At 42.2% G+C, this 15,875-nt stretch overlaps 1 protein-coding gene across 1 annotated transcript in view; it reads left to right on the forward strand.

The window, feature by feature from the left end:
• The first annotated feature begins 379 nt into the window (after positions 1 to 379).
• Tasp1 (taspase 1) overlaps positions 380 to 15,875 on the forward strand; it is a 187,710-nt gene continuing 172,214 nt past the window's right edge. Inside the window, exons 1-4 of the mRNA XM_055602612.1 lie at positions 380 to 702; positions 6,262 to 6,480; positions 10,447 to 10,514; positions 13,177 to 13,245. Of these exons, the coding sequence (XP_055458587.1) occupies positions 6,336 to 6,480; positions 10,447 to 10,514; positions 13,177 to 13,245 (282 nt within the window). The 5' untranslated portion in view covers positions 380 to 702; positions 6,262 to 6,335. The remainder of the gene's footprint in view (positions 703 to 6,261; positions 6,481 to 10,446; positions 10,515 to 13,176; positions 13,246 to 15,875) is intronic.

Consider the following 15,875-nt stretch of genomic DNA (forward strand, 5'->3'; position numbering starts at 1 on the left):
GGCAAAGTGGGCATCGGTGACGGTAGACCTACGACAACAAACAAGCCCTAAACATGGCAAAAAAAAAAAAAAAATAACTCCCCAAGTATCGGAGACTGAAGGAAACCTGCGCGTCTCCACCTTGAAGCCTAGAGAGCCGCTACAGAGTAGGCGTCCCAGACACAGGCTCGCGGGGCGCCTGCTTCCGGCCACGTGTGCGCCCGCAGCCAATGGGAAGGCTTTACGCCACACCCGCTTCCTCACCCTGGCAACGGGCGAGCGACTACTTCCGGTGTCGGAGCGCTCTGCGCTGACGCGGTGAGTGTCCCTCGTTCTCACGCTGTCCGTGCCGCCGCCGCCGCCGCCGCCGCCGAGCCGCGGTCTCCGTGTGGCCCCGCGGGCCAGCGTGGTGTCCCCTCCCGGCGGCACCGGGCGGCGCGCACGGCGCCACCTGCCTGGCCTGGCGCTCGGCGAGGGCACGCGTGGGGCCGGCCGGTTCCCTCGGCTTCGCGCGCCGAGCAGCCCCAGGCTGCGGGGAAGTCGCGCCCCCAGGTCCGCCGGCGTCGCGTGGGGCCGGGCTTCCCGGAGCGTCCCGGGGGCACTAGCACCCGCTGCCGGGGCAGAGGCGGCCAGGACCGCGCAGATGAAGCGGCTGGAGGCGTCCTGAAGCAGCGCTTAGTGATTCCGAATTCAGCGTAATTATGCTGGGTAGAGGAAGGGAAGGTGTGTTGGAGGCGACTGGACTAAGAGCTTTGAATAGTCAGCTTAGGGCGTTTAACCTAACATCTTGGGTGTTTAATTTCCCGTTTTGTTTGTTGTAAATAAACCTTTTCCTCTCACAACTTCAAAAAGCACAGGTGGTCAGAAAACGTTTGGGAGTTGCAGAAAGAGATTAACATAGTTGCCGCAACTGAGGATTTTGTTCTTTGTGATTTCTTAGGCGTTTTAAGGTATCACCTAGAAGTGTGTGCCTATAAAACGGTTAAACAACAGCAACAACAACAAAAGATTGCATTTGTGCATGTTTATGTGTGCGAGTGGTTGCACCATAATGCCTGTACATTTTATGTGTGTGAGCGATTGTGTCCTGGCGCCTGCGCACCTCCTGCATACCCGTGGGGGCCAGAAGAGGGCGCCCTATTTTCTGGAACTGTAATCAAGGATGGTTGTAAGCCAGCATGTGGTGCTAGGAACAAGCTCGGGTTTGTGTCTTCCTGTTTTGTACGTACTAAGTAGAACCATGTAACAAATGTCTAGCCTCTTTCAGGTAACATAATGCTTTCAAGATTCGTCCATGACTGTGTGGCAATGCAGCATTCCTTTGTATTTCTTTATTTTCCCCTGCGATTCTGGGGATGGACCTTATACTTGCTACGTAAGCATTCTCTCAGGACCTACGCGCCCCACCCATTCCTTTCTATGGATATGCAGTTAAATCAGTTGGAATGTTTTGTCCTTTCGGGATTTGGGACAATTCTGCACACATCCTTTATAACTTTTTGTGTGGATATTTTTTAGTTTAGTTTTATTTTTTATTATTTTATTTTTTGGTATGTACCTAGGAGTGGAACTTCTGGGTCATATGCCCTGAGAACTGAGGAGATACTTTCCAGAATGGTTATAGCATATTGAATCTCACAGATTATAAAGATCTGCACCTCTAACTTCTAGCAAATATCTGTTTTGATTATACTGTATTTTACAGTGGCAGTATTGAAATAGTATCTTGATTTTTATGGTTAATAATCATAAGCATCTCTCATCATTTTTATCAGTCCTTCCATAGTTTTGGAGAAATGTCTAATTTGTCTGACAGATATTTTTAAGTTTATGTGGATGCGTGTTTTGCCTGCACATATGTCTATGTACCATATGCATGCTGGTTATCAACAGAGGCCAAAGAGGCATCAGATTCCCTGGGACAGGACTTACATATGGTTGGGTTATGCCATGTGTGTGCTGGGAATTAAGAGCAGCCAGTGAGTGAGTGCTCTTAACTACTAAGTAATCTCCCCAGGTGTTTTCTTTTTTGAGACAGGTCACCACAGCAAAAGCAAAAACAAAAACATTGCTGAATTCAGGGTCACAAATATTTATTTCTGTATAACTTCTGGTAACTGCAAAAGATTTTATAGTTTTGACTCTTGTTTTTTAGTACTTAATTTTGGTAGTAGCAGGGAGGAGTTATGACTTTTTCTTATTGCCTTCTGGATTCTAATTTTCATCACCTTTGTTGACTCTCATTTTCCCACAGAATGGCATAGGAATCCATCTTTTGTTTGTTTTTGCTTTTTGAGGTAGAGCTTTTCTGTGTCTCCTTAGCTGTTCTGGAACTCCCTCTATAGAACAGGCTGGCCTCAAACTCACAGATATCTGCCTGCCTCTGCCTCGAATGTGCTGGGATTAATGGTGTCTCCCCCACCATTTATCTTGTAAAAGCAAGTGACATAAATAATGTTAGTGTTATAACCATTCTTGTCTGTCAAATTCTTAGGTATATGTTTTTAAAATTCTGTATTCTATTATTAAGTATAGCATGAAAGAGGTAACCAGGAGCACATGCTGGCAGTCCTAGAATTTGGGAAGTAGAGGGAGGAGGATTAGGAGTGTGAATCGGCCCAGGCTACATGAGACCTAGTCTCATAAAGCAAAGTAAAACAAGACAATACATTAACAACAACCCAAACCAACGAAAGGAAGACTAAGATTTTTCTGTATTTAAAATTTTGGTAGAAAGTGTTTTCAAAAGTAGAATTACTGGATCAGATATGTTTGTTCTGGAACTCTTTTAATGAAGCGTTAAAACCTCAATGTCATGATATTAAGTGTACACAATACTGTATTTTGTTTTTTAAAATGATACAGCTTCTCATCTCCTATGCCTGGCTGGCCTACAGCCCATTACGTAGTCTAGATTGGCCTTGAGTTTGCAATGATTTTTCTCTCACTGCCTCTCTTATGGGCTGGGGTTACAGTCATCTGCCACATGGCTCTGAACAACATGGCTTTTTATTGTCAATTGCAATAGCTTAAGGGCCGGATTTCTTCTGTAAAGAAATATTTTGTTGGCAGATGACTTCTTGACTATCTTCCTCCTATACTGCTTTGGAAAGATTAAACAGGACATATACTTTTCTAAGTTGTTTAACTAAAAAACAAGTGTCATGACGTGATAGGAAAATTAAAAAATATGCATATATACTCATATATTTGAGAGACCCAAGGTCAAGATTTAGACCTTAAGTTAGTATCTAGAAAGTGCCTGAAGTTAAAAAAAAAATGTTTTATTTTGAGTTTCTCTTTTGGTTTTGATTAGTGAATTAGTGTTCATCTTGGTCTCAGACATGGTCAAATAAAGAGTCTCTTCAATGGACAGTACTGAATCAAACAAGTTCAAATATGAAGGGTATTAGAGCAAACAGGATTTCAGTTCTCCTTAGAGGTATGTCTGTGATACTGTATCTGTATAGACTAGTTCATAAACACAGTGTCTGGAAGATGGTTAGCTGTAGTATTGCACAGTTTCAAGCTGTCCCTACCTACGTAACAGACCCCTTTTCAGAACAGTTCCATTCAGCTTAAGCCACCAACACAGTGTTAGTTAGAAACCATTTTTTCTTTTATGACTATTTTTTTTAATTTTGGATGTTTAGCTTGTCTTTCCTTTTGTATATTATCTGTTTCTGATTTTTGGCATGGCATTTGTCTTCCTTAATACTGTCCTTCATGGAATTTATTTTGTCAGTCTTTTGTAATCGGTTACTCTATGATAACTTGTGTTTGTGGAGAAAAGTTCAGATACTGTGTAATATTTATGTAAGAGGCATTTGGGCTAAATGGGTACAGGAAAATGAAGTTAGGTGCTTGAGGAAGAAACCTACAGGATTTTGGTGTGGTCTTAAATGACCGTAACGTGGGTTAGAAACAAATTATGCAATTATGAAGGACAATGTGCAGAGGCCTAGCCTTTAGTGGAGCAAATGAGCTCATTTTGGTAGGTTAGTAAGGAACACTAAGACCGAGCTCCAAGAGAAGAAACTGGAGCCATAATTTTATTTCAAGTCACATGAAAAAGGCAAAAAAAAAAAAAAAAAAAAAAAAAAAAATCATGATTTGCTGAGAGGATCGTTTTGAAAGATTGGCAGTAAAGACAGTTCTAGTGATGTGAAAAATAGGCTTGGAGGGCTCACGAACTAGGATTGTAGGTTGGCGTGTTGCCATGAAAAGTGAGCGGGTAGCCAAGCAAAGTGTGAAGTGGGACATTTAGAGAGACCGTCGGCTTTAGTAAATTGGAAAAGTGCAGCGTATGGGAAACAAGAGCTTATATTTTAGACAGCTTTCGTCAGATAGAGTTTATGCATGTGTATGACTTGTTAATATTCAGACTGTGAAACCATGAATGCCATAATCAATTTTAGAATGTTGATTGTATGTACATTGATACTGTATTCAATATTAAACTCCCCCCCCCAAACAGGCTTTCTCTGTGTAGTCTTGGCTGTCCTGGACTAAGTTTCTAGACCAGGCTGGCCTGGAACTCACAGTGATCAGCCTGCTTCTGCCTTGGGATTACAGGCATGTGCCACTGTGCCCGGCAATATTAAACATTTTTAAGGTTCTTAATATTGATGTCATGAATATGTTATGCTCATACATAGAACATATGTATTTTTCTACAATGTTAGAACTTATTGGACAGTGCACAGGGATATTACTTGGTTGTTAGGGTGTTAGCCTAACAGGCTACAAATGCTGGATTAGATTTCAAGGACTCATAATACTGGTTGTGGTGGCACATTCCTGTAATTCCAGGACTGGAGAGGTAGAGACAGGAAGATCAGAAATTCAGGCCCATTGTTGGTGATGTGTGTAAGCTGGGGATGTATGATCTATTGTCTAAAAAAAAAATTATTGAAGCTCAGGTTCCCTAGCTTTGTTGCCGCTAATTTATAGTCAGATTTGCCTTGATAGCTGATTATTACATGCACAAGTTTTTCATCTCCGTCTTCATGACTGCACCGCACACTGCATTGTATTTCTTAGTAACTGTGTGTGTTAGTAAATGTGGTAAAGGTACAGTGAGCTCAGACAGCTCACAGAAGCCTTCCTGGAGGCAGAGGGAGAGTGAGGTGTGAGGTGTGGGGCTAGAGCTGGGCAGAAGGACAGGCAGGTGGACGGAGGACAGTTTGTGGGCCCTTGTGGCAGTGGGGGCTTACCTGAGCTTAATCCTCACAGAGTCTAGGTTTCTTTGCCTGTGGGTCCCTTTATGTACACACTTGGTGGTGTGGTCAGATGGCAGGTGGTGGAGGCTGTTGATGATAGTGTCAGGGTACCCAGGTAGAGGTGTCCGTCCTTCCTCAAACTGCTATCTGGCGAAGCTTTGGCCTGTTTTTGCCTGGAAAGGTTTAATGTACCCACGTGCTGTAAGTCCCCAGTCTGGAAACCGTCTGAAGGTGCTGCTGGCTGGCGGCAGTGCTTGTGCGCTGCGTGTGCGGCAAGGTGCAGGCTCAACTTGCCTCGGCATTTACCCTCAAAATGGACCAGATTTGCCCTGTAAACTGGAGTTGCCCAGGGCAAGGCACAGCTTGGAAGCCGCTGCTTTCTGCTCTGTGGGAGAATGCAGAGCAGGGCACAGGTTCTTCTCTACAAGGGAGAATTTTCCTTTCGGGTCTCGCCACAGAATGAACTCTTCCCCTAGTAGCAGCTGTTCACCGTTTCTTCTCCAGCTTCAAGCTGCTATGGATGACTTACTTTCTGTCCGCTTACACTGGTGGCCTTTTGCTCTTGCTTTCATTATTGCTTCTAGTGTTTGTTTATATTTTATTCATTTTCCTCCCATTAGGTTCATTTGCTTGGAATATCTTTTTCAATTTTAATTTGTTTGTTTTCTGAGACAGGTTTTCTCTGTGTAGCCTTGGCTGTCCTGGACTTACTTTGTAGACCAGGCTGGCTTCGATAGCTATCCACCTGCCTTTGTCTCCCTGAGTGCTGGGATTAAAGATGTGTGCCACTGCGTCCAGCTCTTAATTTTAACTTTTATTCTTTACATACATTACATCCCAGCCAGGATTGAGACCTTTTTATAGTAAATTATTTTGTTTGTATGTTTTCAGACAAGTACTGTCACTGGACAGAGATTTAAATTGTAAACTTTACATGTTCTGTCATTATTGTCCAGTTCAATAAATCTATTTTGAAAAAAATCTATGTGCATGCTTTTTTGTAAGGAATGTGCATATTGGTAGGAAGAAGTAGAAGTAACCTCTTCTTGTTTTTCTCTAGGGTGGCCCCTCCTGTGCAGTTGCTTTTGCATGGAAGGATGCGCTTTTCCTGATAGAAGATGAGAGCCCTGGAGAATGACCATGGAGAAGGAGATGAGTTCTGGAGAGGGACTGCCTTCCAGATCATCTCAGGCATCTGCTGCTAGAGGAGCAGCCAGGGAGGCAGAAGCCCAGCAGCCCTGTAAGGACAAGCGGGGGGGCTTCGTGTTGGTGCACGCAGGTAAGGCCGTGTGGGGAGCCGGAATGGAAGCTGAGAATGACGGTTTCCTTTCTTGCTTTGTGGAACAGTGAGGGCTGCATTTTGTACCTACCAAAGAGGAGTTAGCCAAAGAGCCTGCTAATAGAGGTTAATAGAGTGAGGGCCTCTTTCACACCCTGGGTTGGAAAGTTTTACAGTGATACTTCTTCCTATGTCTTCCTTAATTCCCTTCCTCAGTTACCTTTACCTTACATAATACATATGTACAGATAAGGAGTGTCAAAACCCAAGCAATCCTTAAAACATTATTTATTTGTTTTTTTAAATTAAGTTTTTATTTGAGACAGGGTCTGTAGACCAGGCTGGCCTTTGTGTGTACAGAGATGTGCCTGCCTCTGCCTCTGCCTCTGCCTCTGCCTCTGCCTCTGCCTCTGCCTCTGCCTCTGCCTCTGCCTCTGCCTCTGCCTCTGCCTCCGCCTCCGCCTCCGCCTCCAAGTGCTGGGATTAAAGATTAAAGATGTGTGCCACTATGCCTGGCTTGAAACCAAAGTAAGTTTCAAATTCTGGTTTATGTTTTATAGAATAATGCTACTGAAAATCCTTTTAGGCTCCATTTTAGACAGGGGCTATTTTAAAGTATTATTATAAAATTAGCTAACTTAGCCTTTTTTTTTTCATTCATTCATTCATTCATCCATTCATCCATGCGTGTATGTGTGTGTCTAGGCTCAAGCGTCGTAGCACATTTATGGAGGTCAGAGGATAACCTATGGGAGGCAGGTTTCTCTACCATTTGGGTGGTGGGGATTGAACTCCAGTCATTAGTGACATAGTTCAACCTTGTAAGACTGGTGGACTTTCTCTTTGTCCTGTGCAGATTCAGTGATTCTGTATAAATGAACTGACAACACAACTTAAAGCAAACTCATTAACATTCATACACACACACACACACACACACACACACACACACACACACACACTAGCTTTTGAGACTCAAAGAAAGGGCCAGATGGTTGAAGCTGCTGCACGAGAAATAGTCTTTTGAGCTATAGAAAGAGCATCTTGAGCCAGGCGCCGTGGTGCACGTCTGTAATCTCAGCACTCTTTGAGACAGAGGCAGGTAGATCTCTGAGTTCGCGGCCAGCCTGGTCTATAGAATGAGTCCAGGACAGCCAAGGCTATATAGAGAAACCCTGTGTCAAAAAAAGGGAGGAGCTTGAGGTACCTGGGAAGGTGGTGACGGGTTATGAGTGGACAAAGAGAAGAGATAAACTGTGAACAAATGTTTTGTTCTGGGGAGATGGTCCCCCAGGTTACAGTCATTAGAAGGTTACGTCATTCTGTGGCAATCTTTTGCCAGGGATAATTTGCTAGGATCGTTACTAGATGTAAGGATGCCAGAGAGTGAGATAGATATTTTGTACAGCACAGATCTCTTTCCTCTGCTCCTCGGTCCGCAGTCCTCCTGAGTGGTCGTATTATGTTGTGGTAAAGAAGTGGATTTTGATAATAGTGAGATGGCTTTGGGTAAAGGACCTTGCTACCAAGCCTGAGCTCAATCTATGGAGTCCCCACATGGTGGAAGAAGAACGCTGATCCCTCAAGTTATCTTCTGACCTCCACATGTGTGCCTCAGTGTGTGCTTGCATGCACACACCCACACATACACAAAATAAATAATAGATGTAAGAATAGTGAAAATAATTATATTTTGAAGTTGATCATTTCCTGGCTCGTAGCTTCTAGTAGTGTAGGTGAAGACCCTCAGGACTGGACACGGAGGGGCTTACATGGTTCCAGTTGTACTGCTGACCCTAAGGTTTTCTCTCATCCTGTGATCTGTCTACCTCAGAGGACTGTGAGGACAGATAGGCGAAAGCTTAACTTCTGGATCCCCTGTTTTTAAGAGGCCTGGTTTTGAGGGTAGGTCTTTATTTTTTGGCAATTTTTCTTTTCTTCCACTGTCAGCTCTGTGACATCTACAGAGAAAGGATGGCAAGTTTCCTTTCAGGTTTTTCCAGAGTAGACCCTTTTCTCAGGAAACTAGTATCTTGTCTGGTTATTACCCTTTGGCTGTTTTAGACTGCACAACTTGGAAGTCCCATGGAATCTAATTCAGAGGGATTAACACACAAAGCACAGGAAGTTTAGTTTTTCCGTCTCTTTTCATTGCCGATGCCCATCCCCTTACCCCCTGACCTGTCACACTCTTTCTCTTGGGATTTACTAGAGGGCCTTATGTGTGCTAGGCGAGTGCCTGGTCACCGAGGTCCATTATCAGTATTTGCCTTCTTACTTTTTAAAAATTTTTTATTGTGTGTGCATATAATATGTGGGTAGGTGTTTGTGCTGTTGTATATGTGTAGAGGTCAATGGACAGTGTGGTGGAGATGGTTCTTTTCTTCCACCTTTACCCGGTTTCTTGGGATCAAACTCAGATTGCCAGGCTTGCCATAAGTACTTCATCTGCTGAGCCACCTAGTTGAGCTCCACATTTTTTTTTTTTTTTTTTTTTTTTTAAAGACACTCTCACTTTAGCCCAGGCTGACCCAGAACTCAGTTTGTAGCCTAAGTTGGCCTGGAAGTCAGGGCAGTTCTCCAGTGTGGCTTTTTAGTGCTGACACTGCAGACATGAGCCACCATACATGGATTTGTAGCTTGCCTTTAAGATAGTGTCCTGTTACAAAGCACAGGCTTGCCTCAGAGTTGTAAGTCTCCTGCCTTGGCATATGCCATCAAACTGGTTCATTCCCTTTTCTTTTGTCTGCTGTGTTTTCCCACTCCACTGCCCTCCTAATTCTCTTTTCAAGTAGGTACTTTTACAAAGAGAGATGGCCAGCTGGAGAGATGGCTCAGGGTTTAGGAGCTCTTGCTGCAATAGAGGACCTGAGTTAATTTCCTAGCAACCATAGAAGGCAGCCCAGAACGTTATAACTCCACCTCCAGTGGATCTGATATTATACACACCCCCACACATGAGGCACACACACATACAAACACACAGATAAAATATATCTTTAACAACAACAACAAAAAAAGAGAGATGAGGCAAATTATGGAAACTCAGTTAAAAGCAGATCATTCTGAATAAGGTTTTGGCCTCTTCCCTAGAGTTCTTCATGTTGTTTAGCTTCTTTAGATTTTATTATGTTTATCCTATGTTATATGACTAGTATCCACCTATAAGTGAATCTATACCATGTGTGTCTTTCTGCTTCTGGGATACCTCACTCAGAATGGTCTGAATGCTCACTAGAGTGGGACTTGAACACTCTTTCTTCCTGGTACTACCTGCATTATCACTGCCATACCGCAGGAACTCCTGAGTTTAGTAGTTGGTTTTCTTCTTTTTTTTTTTTTTTCAATTATAAAGCCATACTTACAGTTGGGCGTGGTGGCACACACCTTCAATCCAAACACTGGGGAGGCAGAGATAGGTGGATCTCTGTGAGTTCAAGCCAGCCTGGTCTACAAAGTGAGTTGTAGGACAGCCAGAGCCACACAGAGAAACCCTGTCTCGAAAAACAAAAGTTACATTTATTTATTTGGTTGGGTATGTATGTATGTATGTATGTGTATTTAATTTTGTGGTGGTGATGGTAGAGGGGCTGTGCCACAGCATGTTTATGGAGATCAGTACATGTATAAAGATCAGAGGACAACTTGAGGGAGTTGGCTCTCTTTTTACCATATGGGTCTTTGGATTAGAACTTACATGGTCTGGCTTGCTGCAGGCATCTCTCGAGTCCTGGTAGAGTTGTTGAAAGGGGGTGGGGAGTTACTCTGTGGAGGCTCTCTGGGGTATGACTTCTTTTTAGGAGCTCCAACAGGCAACTTCGAATAAGGAGGAAAGCATGATATTAGCTGTTAAATTTTAGCATACAGCTAAGGCACTGGGATTGTGTCTGTGTGGCTGCTTTTCTGGGTGGTGGGTCCCCGGTAGCTGAGCGGTTACTAACACTTGAGTTTTGTTTCCTGCTGCAGGCGCAGGCTATCACTCTGAGTCCAAAGCCAAGGAGTATAAACATGTGTGCAGACGAGCTTGTCAGAAGGTGAGCCTGAGTGCAGCATGATTTGCGTGTGAGGCTTAACCCTGAGATACCGAGCCTAGATTTCCTGTCTAGGGAAGTCTGGCTGGATCTCAGAGTTGTTTGACTCGTACTTGTAGACTTAGTCCTCAGCTTCTAGTTTGGTTTGTGTTTTTGTAGTTATGGGTACATATAACCATATCTTTTTAAACATTTCTATAATGATTGAACGCAATGGAAAGGAGGGAAAAACTGTTCTGTTAAAGAGGTCGATGTCTTTTCTTTCTTCTTAAAAAATGTTATTTTTTTGAGAATATATATATATGTATATATAAAAGGTGTATATAGATATACATATATATGTATATCTTTTTTTTTTTTTTTTTAGTTTTTTGAGACAGGGTCTCACTCTGAAGCTGTGGTTGGCATGGAACTCATCTTCCTTTGCCTGCCTGTGAATAAATGCTCACTTTTTTTTTTTTCTAATGGGAAGTCATTTACAAAGAAAGAAAGAAGGAAAGAAGGAAAACAAGTGTTTTCCTGAGATGCTCTTGAGCCCTGTTCTGTTCTTCAGCATGGGCCTAGCCAATGCCTGTCTTCTTGGTGTGGTGAGCTCTGCTTGTTTTTCCGCTTCAGCTTTGGACACCTTTGACTTCTGAGGTTTGCTAAGTTGTTGAATGTTTAATTTAGGGACAGGAATGAACTCAGAAAAAATATTATTTTTTAATTTTGATCCTGATTATATAGTCTTGTAGGCAAACTTTCCATCACTTTGTACACATATAGAATGTTGATTGGATGCTGCCTATCAGCTAAATAAGGGCATTTTTCTTTTTTTATATTTAAATACCATTATAAAAGATATTTTATCAGAGATATAAGCTTTTTCTTATTAATGGATGATCATAAATAGAGTATTTTGTTATAGGGATTTTATATAGTAAATATATACATATACACAAATATGGACTTAAATATTTTCGTATGTTTTTCAAGTGTGAAATCTTTTTATTATCTGGAAATGTTTATTTTTTTCCTACAGCCTTAGTCCTAAACTTTAATTTATTTGACCTGTAATTCTTTTCAATTTATGTAATGATTCACCTTTTTTATATTTATTAAGTGTGTTACCTTATGTGTGTGAGTGTTGGCCCACATTTATGTGTGTATACCACACGCATATTTGGGAAGTCAGAAGAAGGTGTTAAAGTTCGTGACTGGAGTCATAAACAGTTGTGAGCTCCCATGTGGATTCTGGAATTGAACTTTTTGAATCCTTTGCAAGAGCAAGAAGTGATAGCTCTTCTTAATTGCCAAGACTCTCTAGCTTCATGAATTACCTTTTTATTTTAATTAATTAATTAATTTTTTTGACAGGATCTCTTTCTCCATAGCCCTGCCTGTCCTGGGACTCACTGTGTCACTGTATATTCTAGGCTGGCCTCAGGCTCACAGACATCTGAGATCTGCCTGCCCTTGCCTCCATGTGCTGGGATTAAAGGCCTGCGCCACCACAGCTGGCGTGAATCACCTTCTTCAGATTTGAGTTATGCGAATGGGGCAGTGCGAAAGAGCATTTGATGCTCTGGGTGAGAGCCTGGCTTTGGTCCTCAGAGCCTACAGGAAGCTTATGGCTATGTGTAACTCCAGTCCTGGGGAAAGCTGACCTCTTCTGACTGTGGGGGCACCAGGCACTTATGTGGTACACATCCGTACAGGCAAGCGAAACACTCCTACAGACAGTAAAGCACAACAAAGAAAGTTTAATTGGAAGTTTATTGTTAGTTTTGGGGCTTTGTCTTTGTTAATCAAATTAGAGTTTTAGTAACTCATTTGAAGCCATTTTTTTTTCTCTCTTTTTTTTCTTTGAGTTTAGGTCTAAGAAAGCTAGGTGAATTTTACAGACCTTTACTCTGTAGAATGTATTACAAAAGAGTATTTTGATATACGAACACATAGTATCAGTAATTTTCTAAAAGTGATTATTTCCATCTATAGATTCTTTTTTTTTTTTTTTTTTTAAATTAATATACACCCCATTCCTCTCTTTGAAGCCCAGGCTTCACCTTGTGACCTCAGACCCTGTTCCTGCGTCAGCCTCGTACCTGAGATTAGAGGAATGAACCACCATGGCTGGCTGGCTCTGAAGATTCTGTGGCTTAGAAACATTAATTGTTTTTGATAGATACGGGTGGGGAGAAATAATGGGAGAGAAGTAGCTGGGTTGAGATGCAGTTCTTGAAGTAAACACTGTCAGGATGTCTTAACTGGACTACACTCATCGTTTCCGTAGCTGTTTCTGGCCCTCTGTGAAGAGCTGACGTCCTTTCACTGACTCCACTCCTTGTGCCTTGCTAACTTTTAGTTGTTGCTTTAGCTCGGGGAATACTAAGGATGGCAGTTAGTCTGAGTAACAAACACTGCTTTTCTTAAATCTGAGAAACTACACCTTAAAGCATCTGTGTCCAGCTTGGATCCCTCAGGTCACACGCACCCAGGACAGAAGGTCAGCATGAGCACAGCTTCATGGCGGAGTCCACGGCCAGCCCTGCCTTTCAGTGTGGAGTGGGCATGCTGACGGGTGGTGTTAACGCTGAGCGTCTCACATGGTTAAGCCTTTGCAGAGTTCAGGGTATGTTTGAGAAGCTGGTTTTACAGTGAGTAATTTCTCCTCTTGTTTTCATAGGCTATCGAGAAGCTACAGGCTGGTGCTCTTGCCACAGATGCAGTGACTGCTGCTCTGGTGGAACTTGAGGTATTTCTTTCTTGTAATGTTTTATTTAAAATATTGTGAATTTACATTTCTTATTTTTAAATGTCATGAAGATGCTGAGTTACTCAGCCGTAAGTCATGTAGCCTTTGTTTCCCACCAATATTAGCAAAGCTGTATTTTGATTTTGCTACTAAGTATTTCATTGAGTAATGAAGAACTTGGTTAAATCTTTTTTTCTCTTGTTTTTTTCATTGGTGATAGGTAGGGCAGTTTTTGAAGTTGACGTCTCCGAAATGAGATTTGTCTTCAACAAGCTCCTGATTCCAGCTCTCTAGAAGTATCTAAAGTGGAAAGATGAGTTTTATCACACACATAACAGATGTAGGTCCTGAAGCTATTCGTTGTGTGTTTGTGAGCTCATGCTTGTTGCAGTGGTTTTGCAGCACAGTTCCGTGTTTGCGGTGGCTGTGGAGGAGTGGAGTGAGGAGACTCTTTCCTAGTGAGTACTCTCAGTTTCTCCGACTCTGGAGTACTGATGGGTTTGAGGCCTTTGAGAAGGCTGCAGTGTGGAGAGGATAGATTGTTAGCTGATAAGGTTGTTAGGGATGTCTGTTTTACTGCTTGTGGAGGAAGGGCAAGACACCACGATGAGCAGTGATGAGTGTGAGAAGGTGAGAGGGAAAGCAGACATTCCCAGGCTGACTGTTGGGGCCCTTCGGTTGCCTTTTATGTCAGGGCATCTGTCAGATGTCTTTCCTTGGAAGAGTGTCTCGGGAGACTGAAAGTTCTAGCCATGTTTTCTGTACATCCCCTCTGATTTAACTGTGTAACTGCACTTTCAGTTATTGCTTTGTAGATTTTAACTGACATTTGTAACACTCCTAACTTCAAGGCAGGTGGGAAGTGTGTGTGTGTGAGAGAGGGGTTGGGGGGGAAGAGGTTGGGGGAGAGAGAGCTGGCTTTAGTTCTGTTGAAGTTTGGCCCCTGAAGCATCTGATGTTGGGGTTTGTTGGTGCCTTTTGAGACTCATGGTGTCAGTAATCACTGCATGCCACTGGGTATGGCAGAGCTGCCTGTTGCTCTAAATACTTCCTGTTGACCCAGTTCTGTCTGTAATGGGATAATTTCTACTCTTAGCATGTGCTCTGCAACTATTAGTTACCAGTTTACAATGTCAAAGTTTTTAGATGTGGATAGCAGAAGATAAGTGACACAAGGAGGAAGGTTGATGAACTTACTGCCAAATCATCCTTTATGCAAAATACATAATCGTGTCCCTTTTGTGGAAGGTGATGCCAAGATTATAATTTTGTAGAGTCAGTATAGGTTTGGGGAAAAAGCTTAATGAGTAATGCAGATATATGATATTATGGCAATCATAAACACAAAATTTATTTATTTATTTATTTCCCCCTGCTTCATAGATGATTATGTGTCCTTAAAAAAATTACCTTTTGGGCCTCATTATGATGGTATATACCTGTAATTCAAGCATTGAAGAGGCCAGCATTTGTGGCCAGCCTGGGCTACTTAATGAGACTATATCTTAACAGCAACAAACCCCCAAACAGCAAAAATCATGAGTTACTCATGAATACATGGATTTTTAATTTTGCCTTTACATTTTTTTTCTTTTAAGATTTATTTTATTTTATTGGTATGAGTATTTTGCCTACTTGTTTTGCCTGAGAAAGAAGAATCTTTCTCAGATTCTCGAGTATTGGGATTGTAGGTGTGTGATGGCTAGTCTGGTTGTTTTGACACACTTAGTAAGAGTGAACATCAATTGGGGACTAGCTTTATCAGATAGGCCTGTGGGCATGTCTTGAGGCATTTTAATTGTTAATTGATGTAGGAGAACCTAGTCCAATATGTGTGCTACCATCTCTGAGCAGGTGGGCCTGAGCTGTAGGAGGGCAGGATTAGGCAGAGGGAGCAAGCCAGTGTCCTCTACAGCTCTGTTTCAGTTCCTGCCTCAGATTCCTGCCCTTGCTTCCCCAGTGATGGACTGTCACTTAGAAGTTGTGAGACAAAATAAACCCTCCTTTCCCCATGTTTCTTTTGTCATGGTGTTTATCACAGCAAGAGGGAAACAAATGAAGATCAGGTATCATATCTTTTATGGAAATAAATGTTCATAGTTTAAATGCCAAGGCTACACTAGCTGGAAGAGTTTTCCTGTACCATGAGGATTACATGGTCATTTCCTTTACTGTCCTCTGCAGTCTCTGTCACCTTAAGTGTGTGAAACATATTATATTAGACCCAGGATAGATTTTTATATGAAGAGTTCAATTGAAGAGTTCAGTTGAAGAATTATTATAATAGTTTGGGTCAGTGGGAAGATATAAGAAAGTTGGATGCTTAAGTTTTCTCTGCTTAGATGAATATAACTAATTCTTGAGTCCTTTGAGCATATTGAAATGAGAAAAATCACAGAAAATCCTGTTTATATAGTTTTGCATTGGAGAGTCACATTCATCATTAAGCTTAGTCAGCCTCTTCAGTTATGTGTTGTCCTAGATGTGCCTTATACTTTGAAAGATGCTTTCTTTGGATGATGGGAGGAGAAGAGGACTCTCTATAGTAGTTCTTGCTATCCTTGAACTTGTGATCCTCCTGCTTCAGATACTTCAAAACTGGAATTACAGATAGGTGGCATCAAAGCCTG

This window comes from Psammomys obesus, unplaced genomic scaffold, assembly GCF_907164565.1.
Source record: "Psammomys obesus unplaced genomic scaffold, mPsaObe1.curated_primary_1811, whole genome shotgun sequence".
NCBI lineage: Eukaryota > Metazoa > Chordata > Mammalia > Rodentia > Muridae > Psammomys > Psammomys obesus.